This window comes from Ctenocephalides felis, unplaced genomic scaffold, assembly GCF_003426905.1.
Source record: "Ctenocephalides felis isolate EL2017-DRISC unplaced genomic scaffold, ASM342690v1 CF-g0.4_SCAFFOLD_01170, whole genome shotgun sequence".
Taxonomy (NCBI): domain Eukaryota; kingdom Metazoa; phylum Arthropoda; class Insecta; order Siphonaptera; family Pulicidae; genus Ctenocephalides; species Ctenocephalides felis.
Genome location: NW_020537324.1, coordinates 7247087 through 7264868, shown reverse-complemented (window position 1 = coordinate 7264868; position 17782 = coordinate 7247087). Strand labels below are relative to the sequence as shown.

General features: G+C 30.4%; 1 protein-coding gene across 1 annotated transcript in view; it reads left to right on the top strand.

Annotated features, from left to right (window-relative positions):
- Positions 1–17782, top strand: part of LOC113366107 (epithelial discoidin domain-containing receptor 1-like) — a 166174-nt gene that overhangs the window by 46084 nt on the left and 102308 nt on the right. The window contains 4 exon segments of the mRNA XM_026607659.1: positions 6043–6190; positions 6559–6691; positions 6779–6959; positions 14219–14426. Coding sequence (XP_026463444.1) covers positions 6043–6190; positions 6559–6691; positions 6779–6959; positions 14219–14426 — 670 coding nt within the window.

Genomic DNA, 17782 nt, shown 5'->3' with positions numbered 1-17782 from the left:
CAAGGAGAACCTCAGGTTTACTATTTTGGTATTTTGATGAAACTTTGCATGGTGATAGACTTGATGGTTAATTCGAACAGTTTGAAATATTATAGGCTTGTGAAGAGTGGTTTAATTATAAAAATTATTTGAAGTTTTGAAAAAATAGACCCCGCGCAATACAGTGCTCTGGGTTAATATGTCTCAGTACGATTTCATTTGTAAAATGACTTTCTTTGTGAAAAATTGCATATCTTCGCATATATTTTTCAAACATTTAAATGTTAAATACCAAATTCTGGTATTTTCAAGAAATTTACATCATGACAATAGAAATGTTTAAGAACGACTCTATATATTTTTGTAATTTATATTTAAAGAATTCAGAGACTAATCTCTGACAATAATAATAAATCAGTATAAGTTCCCTCAAAAAATTGACAAACTTTAGCATATATTTTAATATTAACCATTTATAATTGAAATATTGTTTACTATGCAAATTTAGAAATTAATATATATTTATGTGTGATGTATAACGATATTCTAGGTAATTATCCGGAGGCTAATGAATGATGATTCCAGAATGCAATAAACGATAGCAAGTTTGTAACTGTTCGAACAGATTATTGCGAAGCCTATCATCGCATACCACATTGAAGTTAATGTTGAAATAAAATATGAGTTTTATTAAACCCAATCTTTACAACACTCATAACAACTGTCAAGGTTTATTAGAATGAACGAGAAATTCAAAATATCTTCAGACTAGAAGAACTCAGCCTCGCGCTGAGTAGAAAATTACCCGTCTATCAAACGATAGTCTTTAACTCTTTTAACATCCACATAAAAAACGCATTTTTACACATATGGTAGCGAGATTCAACACAAGCCAATGAATATACAACAAAACAACAATGATTTAAACTTACTAAAAATGTAGGCATCGATTCGTTAATTCAAAAAACGATAAATCCCAAAAACAACAACATTAATAACGAAGGCTTAACAGCACAGCAACACTATTGCTAACGCAGTGGGATAAAAATACTTCGGACGTTTACATTAGACGTCGGCCTCGCCCAGGAAAATATTAATTAGAATTTTTATGTTTTATGCAGATATTCTATCTAGAAGTATTCTTTTAGTTAGTACTTAAAGCAGTGATTTCGTACCGCACACATGCCCCCGGTCTTGAAAAATTGTTGCGCACGCTGATTTTTTTTTATCAAATTGTTTTCATAAATACTCAACTAATTTAAGTTTTAAATTATCAGACTACAAATTAATATGCAATATTACGTTAAAAAAACTAATTAGTGCGTAGCTGTTTCCAAAATACTATTTTCCAATATAAACCAAAAAAGTAAATTTGATATAAAATTGATTTTTTCATAAAATTCTATGTTATTTTATAGCCAATATGGCTAATATGGAGTATTTATGAAATTAGATTGTTAGAAAAAAATTAAGGAGACGCAATAATTTTTAGAAAAAAGGGGGTTGCGCGGTACGAAATTATTGTTTCTGTACTAAACAGTCTTATCTGATTTAATATGAAATATTTCAAAATTTAGATCATGAATAATTTAAAATTAGCTAGTATTTCATATAGAACTTTTTTCCATAGTTCTAATCCCTATACTAATACAAATACTTATAAAATACTAATTTCTATATTACATAACATAGTAAACTTGCACAAACCTTTTCTCTGCATTTTGTCCATCTCTACGACGAAGCACCTGAAACAAACAAAAAAATAAAATCATGAAATCTTGACTTGTATTAATTTATAAAGCCTTACACTTTTATATTTATATTTAAAATATAATTGCAATATATTTTAATTTTTAACCTGAGTAAATTTCTACTACCTCCCCGGATTGGCATTCGATTTAGACATTTTAAGAACTACCAGAAATTATCCGATGTTCCATATAGAATAGGTTGATAAAAAAAATGTGTAACAAAATATTTAAAAAAAAATTCAATTACGATATTCATTTTTCCTCAAATTTACATCCAGTACGTGCGTTCAAAGAACAAGCCGTCGACTATTTAAAAAAATCAAATACTATAAACAAAACAAACTGAATACCCAGTATAATATACGATTCAAAACAAACGTATAAGACAGTGGAAGCGCGCGCCGAATTCCTCTTTTTTCGAGAGACAAATAAAAAACTACATGTATTTTGAAAACAAAACCATGATATTTCAAAGCAACAATGGGTCGCCGCGGGCTATTATCTAAAACGGAGCGTTTAGCAGGTCATCAGGGTGTGAGCATTATGTGCTTGTAATTTGCTTTTTGTGTTATTATGAAAGGAAATTATAGTAATTATAGTGGATGGATTATATACGAGGTAACCAACAGACAATTGTAAGTTTTCATTCTGGATTCAACATTCTAAACGATGGTTTGAAACCTATTCTACAATTTGTAAGCGAATATATTTTGAGATCAACCCATCTTGCTTTCTGGAAAAAAATCTCCCAGTTTTTTTAATATCTGCAAATATTTCATATGACACATCAGCAAAGTTTTGGCAGTGGGGGAAAGTCCCCGAGTCACGGACACATAAGGTTATTATAAATAAATCAAAAAAATATTTTACGAAATGTTTATTAAATTATGACTTATGTTAGATAACAAAGATAGAAATCAATCTACATTAACAAAAGGCAACCTTTGCTAAAAAATAATTAATACTATCAATCAAATTTTGGTAACAAGAAATATGACTTTACAAAGTGGCACCTAGTACCGGACATTTCAAAATAACCAGTATTGAACACATAGGTAGCCATCTCCATTCTGTGGAGTGTCTGCACATGTGTGTAATTATACAATAATATTTTTTTTAAATTTAATTTATATTTTATCATTCACAATTCCCAAGTGTCTTATCTCTAAAATCGCATCACTTGCATGAGATCAGTTAACGACCATATAATTTCACGGAACAAAATTAACATGATTGAAAAATAAAACTAAGAGTTTTTAACATGCACATGTTGCACTGAATATGTTATAATTATCGTGTTACAACGCTTTAAGTATGCCCATAAAAAGCATATGTTAAATTTTGCATAATCCGTTATGGAAGAAAACATTCAACACTTTTTATATGAACTTCAAAATGATTACAGTAATATTTCAATGTAAGGAAGTATTTATTAACATTTTGCATAGACAAAAATAAATTTTAAAATAATATTTAAATTGTGGTAGTTTTCCAAAATACATCAACAATTCGTTGATTGATTGATTTAATCTACCAAGCCTTCCTGGGAAATATTTCATTCTTGAGTTTCTTTCTTAAGTCAATTTCCTATAAATTCAAAAAAATTTTTTGCGATGTTTAGGAGCAAACTTGGGCAAGATTCTGAAGATACATTGAAATAATCAGCAAAATGCCATGAAGATTAACTCCAAGAAAAACTACTATCACCAACAACAACTATTTTATAAATCCATTAACCATATTTTTAAGTAATTTTGAGAGGAATCATTGATGAGTTTTGACACCATCTACAAATGATTATATCCATTCTGTTTTTATAAAATCATACATCGACAAAGGATAAGTTGGCACCAAATAAGTCCATATCCACGTGCCAAAGTTCTGCTATTCAGTTTTGCATCTGTATCCACCAAAACTTCATGATCCACATCCATAAAGCCTTCGACTACGTCGGTTTCCGACATGTTGATGTTTGGAAATGTATCTGAATTATGGATCAGCTTAATTGGTCAGCTCTCTACTATACCATGGTAATTCGTTGATAAAACCCGGAAATCCACAATGCATGTCGTTGGCAGGTAGAGCTTTCCATGTGCCAAATCATTTATTATGAAAATGATAGCCCGATGCCGGATTGCTTCTGTATTATTCAGATTTTTTAATGGAAAAAGGATAGAAATCGTATGAAATGAATCTCAGTTTTTATATGGAGTTATATGACACCAATCAAAGTGGTAAATCAAACCCATGATTATTTTATGATCCACTTAAATATCATAAACTCATCTAATTACACACCCATCCATTACAACCTCGTTCAACATATTTATTTCTATATATTAATTAATTCGAATACGATAGTCATTAAATCATATAAGAAAATCTTAAATCCATTAATCTATGCTATATACGATTATTCATATACGTAAGAGAGATTTCTATCGACGAGAATAACTTGCAGTAGCAAAGTTTTTAATTCCCATGTTAGTAATGTGAAATTGAATATTCATTTCAAATATGCAAATGAGTAGTAAACTTAGATTTTAAAGCCGATGCAAGTCGCATTTGATATATAAAGCATATTTAGAATTATTTATATTTTGCATATATTACTGATGGATAATTCTGTAATGAATATTTACTTGTAAAATCGCAAGGAGATGGTACTTATATTTAACTGTTTGAAATTATGTAGTTATCGGTAGAATGAGGTTCAGATTTTCATAAAATTCAAAAGTTATTGTACTTACTTCAGAAAATTACTTGATTATAAGCACTACTTAAAGTATTTTTTAATTAGCTAGAGAGTCATCAAGTTCTAATTTGTCATGATCCATGAAAAGTATTATTTTGCTACCATTTTAGCCAGTATATTTAAGGTTTTTCTATTTCACTGAAGAGAATTATATTACAAAGCCCTAAAAATAAATGGAGGGGAACAAAATTTAAAAAATCAAACCCTCCAATTCATGCAGTCACTTTGTAAGCCGTTTACTCAAACAAATATTGACTTGGGGTCTAAAGCTGACATGAGGAATAAGAAAAGCGGCTAGAAATTTCTCCTACTTTGCATGTGGAACGAATTTACCAAATACTCTCACAAATAGTGCTGAAAATCGGATTCGCAATAGAATGACAAAATTTAATTGGTATTCCAGAATTTGTTTTAGAATCTGGCTAACTTCCAAGAAATTAGAATTTAAAGCAAAGACTTCAACAATTTTGCATTTTATTAGATTATATATTCTATATTGGTAAGAAATCATAATCATAAGATTATAAGATCAATTTTAAGCTTTTGGGCCGAAACTATATTGAGTTTCATTTTTATATTTTAATAACTCTTGATGATCCACTTCCTAGTGGCATCCACTATTCTAGTGTATGCACAAAATTATAAATTTAAAATTTATTTTATGTAATACTTATTTATTTATAAATTGGTTTTACACGACTACATTGCGGATATGAGTTGTGAGCAGTTTTGTGATCTCGCGCCATTTCGAACTTTGTCAATATTGAAGTTCTGAAGAGCTTTTGATAAAAGCACACACGCGAGATAACGTACACAAAGTATGTGCTTATTTGTCGAAAGTTTAATATTTAATTTTAACGTTTATTATATTCAGAGGAATATTTAAAGTTGTACTCTTTGTTTAAATAAAACATTACATACGACCTAGCTTCTGTGTCAATAATTATATTTACCCGGTTTCAAAAATTATCAAGTGGCCTAGCCAAATGTTGATATTAAACTTTGGATTTCTGAAGGAAAACTTGAGATATTTAATAGTAATTATGATTAAAATAAATAGTTAAAAACAAATTGAATTATATAGAAGACACACATAAAATAAATGTCCTGGCAGCATAGACCACACACCTTTCAATTATCAGAATATTATATTTTTTCACGAGTTTTTTGTCTCATATAAAAGAATTTACAAAAATAAAACTGGAACTAAAATGTGTGTAATACACTCTTGACAAAAATGTAAAAAGTTGTCAAAATATTTTCATAGAGTTCTTATAAATGATGGTGCACTATATTTTTGGGCAAAGCTTCTGAAGGTTTGCTTTGCCAATAAGCATTAAATTATTTTGAATTGTGCAGCATTACGAATATAAAAACAAACCTAGATTTATTTTTATAAAATATAGCTTATGTTTTAAAATTTAATTATAACAAGCAATTTTGCAAAGGATTAGCAGAACTCTTCCAACTATTTTCTAAATAATGTCAACTGTTGTTTGTATTTTTATCCTTTGTCATATAAAAATAGTAACATGATGTTTTTTCATTTATTTTCAGAAAATGAAAGGCAACACAAACACGTATTTGGAATCAAAACAAGAACTTGATCCTCCCATATGGGCGAGTAAAATTAGATTCTTTCCCTATAGTTACCACAGAAGAACAGTTTGCATGAGAGTTGAAATTTACGGTTGCTACTACAATGGTAAGAAGATAGCAAATTGCTTATTTTATGAAATAAAATTATGAAAGACAGTATTTTGAAATCATTAATATTTTTCCATATTTATCTAATCACTAGTACATTTGTATTATATTAAGAAATTGATTACATACAATTTATTGTTAAGATCTTGCAAATACATTTTTGAGGAGTTATAGGTTCAAAGAAAACTAAATTAATTTAAAAAAATAATTTATATTGGATACGTGATATTCATTTACAATACCAATTATTCCCCAGCCCAATAAATTGTGGCTTCCGTTTTGGGTCGTTTTTTCGAGACCTCATCAACACGATAATTTGCAATAAATTTTTGGCGATTGCGAAATCATTTTTTTAATTGTTTCCAGATGGAATTGTGAGTTATTCGATGCCGCAAGGCGATAAACGGGGATCCGGGTGGGAATTTTACGATGCAACATATGATGGCCATTGGGCCCAAGGAGGTCTCAAGAGAGGATTGGGTCTTCTCACAGATGGAAGGTAATAATAATAGAATTCAATCAATTTAATAATAATTTGTCGATTTTCATTTGTCATCATTAATGATTTGTTAATTCGATTTTCCAGATTTGGGCCAGAGAATTTCAAAATGGGCTATTATGATCATGAGCGTGCCCAAGGTTGGGTAGGCTGGAGGAATGATACCAGGAATGGTAAACCAGTGGAGATCACTTTTGAATTTGATAGGGTTCGAGAATTTTCAGCAGTGCATGTGTATTGCAATAATCAGTTCACAAGAGATGTTCAGGTAAGAAAAAAAAATCATATTTGTTCACATTGATTCAAAGCGTTTATTTTGATAAAATTGAGGGTCGAACCTTCAGCCTAACAATTTTTGCAATTGATCTTGGCATTTCAGTTAGGACATAAGAATTATTTCATAACTAGTAATTAGGTTAATTAAAAGACCTCTACGAAAAATTAATTTTTATATTATTTTAAAGGAATCAAATGGTAGAAGTCTCAGACGTCAGAAGTGGGATTAAAATAATTTATAACTAAGATTCGATTCTTGTTTAACAATGCTTCTGATAATATAACGTGGAAATCATCTATTTACCAAAATACGTCATTATCCTATTTCAAAATTAGATAGTATCCTCTTCAGGATCATTTATATCAGTGTTTGTACATTTCCTTACGATCCGCCGCCGGCATGGAGGTAGTGGTAAAATCATTGTAACTCGCTCTGTTCACATAAGAAGATAAGTGCGATAGCACATGTTTCGACTCAGAATTTAATTAGCAATCAAGCTCGAAGGGTTTTAAGCTAATTATATTGGATTAAAGCGAATTACTTAAATCGTTACACGTGATTCTGCATAATCGCGTCGGGGGGAGAAACTTGCCCGAGACGAGGCGATCAGTGACTTTGCGGGTCGTAAAATAAAAAAGAGCTTCATATAGTTTTTATTTATATAATTTTTGTTGCATACAACGCTCGCTTTAATTTTACGATGGCGGTAAATTATGGTAAACGCCAACGGCTTAAAGAGTTCATGTATTAAAAGGAATTGCCGCGCTTACTGCGTTATCCTTTAATGCGGTTTATGGTATTCTCGTGTTTAAATTTTATTATAATATATTTTATATTGTACCTGGAGCTTATATTTTGTATAACGGATACCGTATAGGATCGATATTGAAATAAAATTCAATCAGGATTATCACATGCTGGAGTTGATTGCGTATTGCAGACTTCCATGGAAATGAATACTAAATTGATTACCTTTCATATGTTTCAAATTTTGGATTTATTTGATGACGACGATTTAGGTATTGAGAGGTAGTAAGATTTTAAATTGCAAACTTTATAATTAATCAGATTATAATATATTTTATATTGTACCTGAAGCTTTTATAATATCCAGGCAGGAGTTGAATGTGTATAGCATGGTTGTATAAAATATATACTAAGGAATAATTTGATTTGGTAAAATTTTATGTTGTAAGTATTTTTCATAATTTTTAATACAAAAATATAAATATATTGCAAAATTCGTACCATTTCTATTAATATCTTGCTTCTATTTCAAAAATATTTGAAGTCGAAATCGTACCCAACATATTATTTATCTATGCTATTTTGCAGTTTAATTTTCAGTTTTAATTAATTAATCCAAATTTGAGTTCATTCAAAGATGATTTTGCTATAATAGGAGAACGGGATCTTAAAAATATTATTTTAAAATCTATTATGGATTTATATGAATGATTAATTATAGGAAATAAATAAAATTTCTAAGCTGATACCTAACATTTACCTTGCAAATGTCAATAAAATCTAATTTCACTATAAATCACATTTAACATCGTTACATGCATTAAGGATAAAATTGGAAAAGGGCAAAAGTTGATACATGAATAATATGCTCAAATTGATTATCTTAATGTTATTGTCATATCTTTTCAAACTTATATTTATGGCATTTAGAGGCCAATTCTTCAATAAAATAGATCACAACATAGCTTTGTTATGGCAACGCTCCTTTATTCCTATAAATTGATTGTAAAAATAATCAAAATGCCATATAATTACTGTACGATCAAACGTTTTACACATAAATCCTAACTTTACGTATGTGTTATCATGACACGTTAGAAAGATGCAGTTATAATAACATTCATTTTTATATTTGTGCGTGTCCTAGGTTAAGTTTTATATCTAAAACTCTTGAATGCACAGTAAATTCATAGCATTTTGCCAGCTTCTAGTACCATTTTATATGAAAAAGCATCGTAACTAAGCGTTTCCATAACATTGATTTATTTTGAGGTAGAATTGGCGCATTAATGTTGTCATATATTTTTTCAGAGCATTGAAATTGCAATTTTCAGAAATTGAAAAATTTCAGAGCAAAGTATCACTATTAAAATATTTAGATAAAATTCATTATTTCCAAACAAAATCATTATTATTAATATTAAGGTAAAATTCTCAGTGTTGCAATTAAAATAATTTTAAATTGCCTTTATATTTGAGATTACTATTTTTTTCATATATTACGCTAATTATTATTTCCTAATACACCATATCATTCATTTGCTATATTTTTACACCATATTCACTTCATACGAATTAATCCTTATACCTTATATATTTTTACTACGATTGTCGAAGGATTATCGCGCGTACTTAACGCATCTTCCCGAGGATTTCACATGTTAACCTAACCTTAATAGAGTCCACAGAGGACATGTTGCGAATATATACGAGGTAATAGGATTTGCTGTTTGGATTTGGACAATTATGGGATTAGTGTTATGTATCTGATTCATGTGGATGCTACAATCAATAGAGCAAAATAGATTACAAATACAGAACTCAATTTATTTTCAATATGTCGTCACTAAGATGTCACTATTCAGTGGAATTGAAGTCGACGCTTGCTATTCATTGACCTATATAATATATTATAAACATATAGAGTTCTAGTAATAATTAATTGAAACTTTGAATTATTGGTTTAATAGACCATATACAATTTGGCAAAAATAATATTTTCAAATGTATTCGGTGTACTTGCAAAAGAACTTGGTGGTGCGTTTAGTCGTACATGATTTTCATTTTTATGATATTTTTGTTTCTCTCTGAATAAAAACTAAGATAAATACATCTCTTTGATATGTGTTTCCAACATGTTAATAAAACACACTGGCCGTTGTTTTACAATACAGACAAAGACCAAAGGCATTGTTTTATCTAGTTTGTCGTTACATATGTTTCGGCATGGTCTACTACATTGTGCACTACACATGCCCCAGGGAAATGTAGATGCTATTTTTCGATTGAACTATTTTTTTTACTTTATGTCAACCCGATGCAGTTTTAACTAAATAAACATGGATGGACGTGCGCAAAAAATATATTTCCTGACAAAAATCCAGCGGTGGAAGATTGAAAGTTTTGGGTGAAATGTTTTATGATACTTTTACACTCAAAGTTTAAAATGGGAATCGTTACAAAAAGACAAAATATTGGAAATAATTTTATCATAATAATATTTTATATCTGTTTATCTATATTCTCATGTCAGCACTGATAGTTTTCACTTCCCCATATAATATTCTAGTTCAATATACTTGACAGCTGCTGCAAGTCCACGTATATTTTTGTAGACACCAATCTCGTTGTGTAAAGCTCAACTATGTTCGAGAACTGGGTACAAAACCAATCCCTTCGGTTAGTGTAGGGTTTACCATAAGCAAAGGGTTAGAAGTTGAGGAAATCCATCTTACTTAATTTGCATAAAAAGTTCGACGATGTGACACGATCTTGGGCAAATTGAAGGTAGAATTATAAAGGTCAGAAGGGTGCACTAAATTTTTATAAAATGTGCCATTGTTTAATTAGATTGAAGAAATAGATGGTTTTATTAATCGCGATCTAGAATATGTGGTTTATGGAAACTTTTGGGAGTTAAGCAAATGTAACCAGCACAAGAAATTTTAAGTTGGTCCAATTTTGTGGAATCTATTTATCACATAATTTGTTTATCATAACCAGTTGTGGCTGTAGATAATTATATTATCTGCACATAGATGCAAATTGAGGTTAACAAAATCAAGATGTAAAGAACTAGATGCATATAGGTATGTGAAGAAAAGATGAACAATACATAAATGCAAATTCCAAAACTGGATTCGAGGTATAGCCCTGGAGCTTTCCTATGCAAAACGTTCCTCCGGTGAGCAAAGCAATCGGAAAACACATGCATGTATTTTCTATTTTTCTCACAGTGTGTTAGTAGAACGTAATGTACCGAGAAAACCAACTGCCATCTACTCGACCACGTTTCGACTGAGCTGGGCGCTTTTTGCTTTGTGAGATTTTAATTTATTATGCATTTCACTTACGAGCAACGTCGACGCTCTTCTGCAGTACACAGTAGTAGATGCAGTCAGCCAAAGGCGCGATGCAAGTAACAAAAGAGCCGAGGAAAAAGTTTGGAAAAAACTGCACAACGGATGAAAACTTACACGTACAATGGACAAAGGACGAACTTTGATGTGTCGGAAACAAAGGGAATTATTTATCACATGTGTTATGGGATTATTTATTTAGGTGTTCGTATTGTAAGAATGCGAGGATTTCTGATAATTAATATCACTTCAGTCAGCGTTGTATTTTTAGAACTACGAAAAATATAATTGTTGCAAATACTTCTCTAAAGCATATATTCAACTTTTTCGGTACAAGCATTGTCTATATGTGATATATAGATGTGTCAAAATTATTGATGAATCAAATTCCAAATTATTATTATTTGGCGGCTTATGGCTCGTATAGCAATAGCACTCCTGTGGCAAACAATTTTGCAGTAGCGAAAAAGTCAAATCTGACCCATAAAATTTATTTTATAAGATTCTAAATAGCAATATAATAAAATTACTTTTCAAGTATTATAATCAGAAGTTCACAAGTATCTTACATATTTGATCACACGTTTTGTTCGAGTTTGAGGCGATCCCAGTTGTTTTATATCCTTAAAAATAGCAATCGAGATACAGCAGGTCTTGTAAGATTTCGTAAACATATTTAATATAATTACGGTATTGCTAATTTTGTTTATGCTATCAAAATATTATCTCTTAAAAGCATTCTTGGATATTCCATCCACCCAACCATGAAATTTTCCTCGTTATCTAAATGAGATTTAAACCGACGAAATTTTTTAAAAATTAAGTGTAATTATTTTCATTCCTAAATCTGCATTTGGTACGATTTATCACTTTAATCTAGACCAAAACAATGTATTCTAAATGTAATCAAATTACATTCCCTCAAAAGAATTCTTTATCCATCCACCGGACCATGAAATTTCCTTCGTTATCTGAACGAGATTTAAACTTTCCCAGAACGAAGTAAATTCGAAGAATTAAAGTCAGTGTCCATTTAACTCTTTATCCCGTCGAATCGAGTAATTGGCATCTGGCATACACAGACATACGATATGTGTATGGCAGAACTCACACCTAGCTCTCTCTATTCGCATCGGATCAATTTACCTGTTAAAGGAACGATCACTAATTAATGCTGCCAGCCGAACCATCGCATCGAGAGACGAGCTCTAAACCAAGATAGATGTATTCTCTTTCAAGGGTGAATTATATTTAGTTTCCAGTGCTATTTAACACTGACGAATTTCTCCGAACGAACGTTTTGGTAATTAAAATTCAAATAATGTATTGGGAAAGTAATTTTGTTAGTTTGGGAAACTACAATTTGGCACGATGCAAGAAAGAATATTTAGAAAATGGTAAAGGCAGAAAAATTTAGAAATAGATAGCACACATTAGAGAAGACAAACATTATTTACAATCCACTTATCTTAAAATTCAAACCAAAAATAATTAGTGAGATTTATATTTTTTAATAACTTAAATTATATCCAAAAGCAGATTATTATATAATTTGTTAATGAATAAGTTTTTAATGAATCTACATTATAGTATTTGGAAGGAACTTTCTGAATATAATAATCTTTTTTAAACATATAATTATAAAAGCAATGAAAAAAGGAAACTAAAAATCACTTTTTTTCTTTCACAACTCATTTTCCTTTTGCAGTATGCATAATTGAATAACAGTAATTAAACTATGCCGATATCTCAAATATATCTAGCAAAGAATAAAATTATAGTCGATGAAAAATTTTATTATAAATTAAATATACTTATTGTACAACAGCTATATCTTCTAAAAATGTACTATCTGTAAAAAGAAAAAAGGAAAAAAATTTGGAGGGTAAAATGTAAAAAAATGGCATCTCGTGGTCTAAAACTACCATTGAAAACCATTATTATTGATTCATACGCATGTATAAATATTGATAAGCAAGTGACAGGTAGACAGGTAAATAGGTAGCCAAGTGGGCAGGTAGACAGGCAAATAAGTAGACAAATAAAAAGACATATAGACACGTGGGCAGGCTGAGAGGTCAAAATGTAGACAGATATTCTGGTGGTCAGGTAGGCAGGTTGAAAAGTAGAAAAGTGGATAACTTTAGGACAAGGCAGTTTACTTAAACTAGAGAAATAAGAGACATTATTATACAGGTACATCATATACATAACAAATATTCACAGATTAAATCGATTATTCACACATAACGGCAAGCCTTAGGATAAAATGGCACTCACATCTAGTTTTATTTAACTCCCCGTAGGGAAGTTCTAGTAATTGTTCAAACTTGAAAATGAAAATTTTTACATAATTTCATATTTCAGATATTTCTAAAAATTTTGGCATACCTTAGAAAAAATGGATGTGTATGTATGTATGGATACAATTTTTCGTCCACGTTTTTGGGCGCACGGATCAACCGATTCGAATGATTCAAAAACCATCCAATTTCTATTGAATATAAATATCGAGTACATCTTTAAATATTTAATACTTGTATTTAATTAAAACTAATTCATTTACAAATAAATTTCAACTCTACCTTTTGAGAATCCTTTTCCCATCTTTACCGCAATTACATACCGACTAGGATCTATCGTCTGTACGAGGGTTCGAATATTATCCGCGCCGATTGTAAATGAGTAGCGTGCAAATTCGAGTGAAATTTGTCAGTAATTGTTACTTTCCACATGACTTTATATAGAACTTCAGTAGCATGCTTTTGAAGTGCTATGCTAATTATTTGATAGGAAATAATTCTTGCTAAAAGGTTGGAAATTTGAGACAACCTCTGTTTTGAGGATATTGTTGTTGAATGGGTTATCATGCTACGATGTAATTACATAGATTGGCCATAAATGATGGATATAGGTTTATGGGCTATACATTATGGGTAGTGGTAATATGTATTGATTATCAATTATTTTGGTTTATGTAAACTAATAATGTAAATGCTCTTGAGAAAGTATCAGTGCAACTGGAAAGAAGGCCAAAATGAAAGGTTTTCTTATATGTTTTCTTAAGCTATCAGAATAGCCCACATAATTGTGAAAAATTATTAATTTCCATTATATATTAATACGTATCTTGTTTCATTTCAGGTCTTCTCTGATATCAATGTAACATTCAGCATCGGTGGTGTATATTATACTGGAGAACCAATAACTTACAGCCCGATGGAAGATAGGATTTTTGAAAATTCTCGAAATGAAACCATCAAACTTCATCATCGAATCGGAAGATTTGTTAAATTGCAAATGTCATTTGCTGCAAAATGGATAATGATTAGTGAAGTCATGTTCGATTCAGGTCAGTAATAGTAATTGAATTATTAAAAATTTAGCATGTCTTGGAATACCTGAATTTAGGAAGAATCTGGTATCTTTTGATATACTGAATGTGTGCTTATGAGTGAGTGGAGAATTTCAGACATAAATTAGAATTTTACAGATTTTTATATATCATTATGAGTATGAGTATACAATCATACCTGTACGTCGAATCACTGGATTGGCGTTAGATTTGGACATTTTAAGTACTATCAAAAAGCTGCTGATGTTCCATATGGAAAAAGTGCAGATATTGAAAAAAAATCATGACTAAGTAACATTAAGTAATGCAATACTAGAACTTAATAAAAAGTTTCATCTTCTGTGGACAGCACTACTTCTAAACCTTTTATACTCGTTTTAAACCATATAGAGTTCTTTCACGTTATAATGCAATATCTATAAAATATGTTACCCCGGAACCACGTACATAACCCGTAACTGAGGAAAGTCATAAATCAAATCAGAAATTGAAAAAAATGTTCGCGACACAAACAAGTAATCCATCATACAGGAGTCCGTTGCTGGACGGAACAATTTCCTTTTAGTAAACCCGAGGTCAAAAAAGGGTACCATCAGTATTATAAAATCGACTTGTAATATCAGAAGAAGAAATTGCATAGCTCAAGATCGCATCGTGAAAAGAAATATGAACCGTAATAATTTTATGCCATTGGGATTGCAGAATTATGATTTAAAATGCAGTCGCGGGTGTAATTTATATAAGTTTTTTATTGTACACAAGTTATTATGTTTCGGATGATATTGAGATATTCTCTTGTCGATATGGAGTTGAAACATTTATTGCTAACATAGATATTTTATTGTTTTTTTTAGTTTACGAAGAATGGAAAAAATTTTTAATATCAGCAAAGTACTAGATTTCTTATTTACATTTAACATGAAGCTTTAGCACTTTTAAAATTTCAATTTTAATATTTGAATCTGAACAAATGCTGATTTAATCAATGTTGAAGCCTTTAGACAGAAAAAAATTATAGGTTTTTTTTTCTTTTATTCCTCAAGATTTCAATTATCATAAGCACGTAAGTAGAGTACATTTTAATTTATCGATTACTAACAATAATTTGATATTTAAGTTAAGGCTTTGATCAACCCACCTATTGTTTAGACGACCTGCCTTACCAAAAACTTAGTCAAATTTTTATTCCATCAATACAAGTAAAACAGTTTTTTGAATCAATCAAATCGGGTGCACTTTCAAAAGCTGAATTGCCATTTTATGCACTTTTTGCCCTGTATCACCAAAACTGTTGGACCGGCTTTTCCAAACTAAAGCTATTCAGCATGTTTTCTCCCATCAATAGGAATCGAATGTTTTTTGAATCATTCTAATCAGTTATTCCGTGCTCTCGAAATCGTATCCGCGCATACATCCATCTGATTTCTTACAGCATGCAGAAATCTCTTACAAAATACAAAATCGAGCAAAAATAATACTTTTTTAGTGCAATTTCGACAGCTCCAGTGTAGCAAGTACGGAAAAACTCATAACGCATCCGCTCTCTATATTTTAGTCTGTCAAAATGACGTATTAAAAATTCCAAACACGCTCTCGAATCGCAGTGCTAATGCCAGGATCAAAAGCTCGCACGAAATTATGCCCCGTTCCATAATCTGGACGTAGATTGTAACAAGAGTTCTACAGAGGTGCACGTGAAAAATATTTTTAAAACATTCTTTATGACAAAGCATAACAATTTACGGAAAATTAAAATGTTGTTCTTTGACGCCGCGAAATTCCATCATGAGAGATAAATTTATATCACGTGGGTAGTGCAAATCGTAAAGGACATATTAGAATACTTTTCTGAATCAACAGATGAACAACTCAGATTTTCTAATCTTATAGGCCAATTCTGCCGTAAAATAAACCTATGTTATGACAAAGCTAAGTTACGCTGCGTTTTCATATAAAATGGCACTAAAAACCTGTCCAAATGCATGCTATGTGGTTGCTGTGCAGTAGGTCGTTTTAGATAAAAAATCGAACCTAGAAAGCGTTTTCTAAAAAAATGTAAATGAATTGATCTAATAATAAACCTGCAAATTTGACTTGGATTTTTATTATTACCGAGTTTCTGATTATCAAAATATCTATAAATGTATCCTCCTATTATTAGCTTATTCTCGACCGGTATTTCAATATATTGCAGACCAGACATTGCAGGTAATTTTAATTAAAATAACATCGACGGTGTATCAAACATTACATGCCTGAGCACAGATACTTCTGCCAAAAATTTGAAACGCTCGCCACGTAAGCGCGCTTTCACGTGAAATTATTAATTTAAATAGTCCGCATATCCAACGCGCGTTTGGAAACATCAACCTCGGGAACCTTTCAATGGAGGGTGGAGGGTGGAGGGCGGCTTAGAAATTCCGCCCTGTCAAAAATACCGACGAGAAATTATTATATAGGTCGCGTTTGTGTTGCGCGACAAGCATGAGGTCTTGGTGTGATTGATCATTTCACTTTTTTGGATTTATAATGGTTCGCTCTCTGACTTATTTCAGTAAAAAGGAAATATATTTTTTTAATGATTAAATGATTTTATTAGACAATTGTAGTTTTATTTAATAAAATGTTTAATAAGATTATTTAATGATCTTTTTATATCGTCTGTAATTGCATTGCTAATATAGAACTAAACTGCTCTTATTGACAAATAAATGAAACTTTAAAATGCAAAATTGTGTAAAATTTTTATCATGGATACATCAGTTTACTAACTAGATTATATTATAAACAAATAAATTCAGCATTAATATCATTGGTATAGAAAACAGTATTACTGATGTCAAATATTAATTATTACCTCTACAGTTCTGGTTAAAAATTTAGGGTGGGGCGAAGCTCGAAGGTCCATATTGACCTGAAATCAACTATAATGGTCTTAAAACTAAGTTAATTACATCAGAATAATTAAAAGTTATGAAACAAATAACTACCGATCTATGTTCAGTAAAATTTCCAAATAATTCCTAATTGAAAAATGTTTCGTAGATATTTTCTAAAATTTGTCATGTCTCTTTTTACCCCATGACAAACAGATACCATGTCTTATTTTAGATTAAATTAAATTTTAGAACGATTTTATGCAATAATAGCTAAATTATTTAAACAACTAAATAAAAATCTCATGAGTACATTTTTTGCAAATCACACCGTATATAACCTTGATCTGGTATTTCGTAAGAAATATTTTTAGTTAGATGGAATAACTATTAATTTTATTCCATCTCTTGTAAAATTGATTATTTAACTTAATGTACTTTACGATTTTTTATTGTTTACTCCTTAGTTTTAGTTGG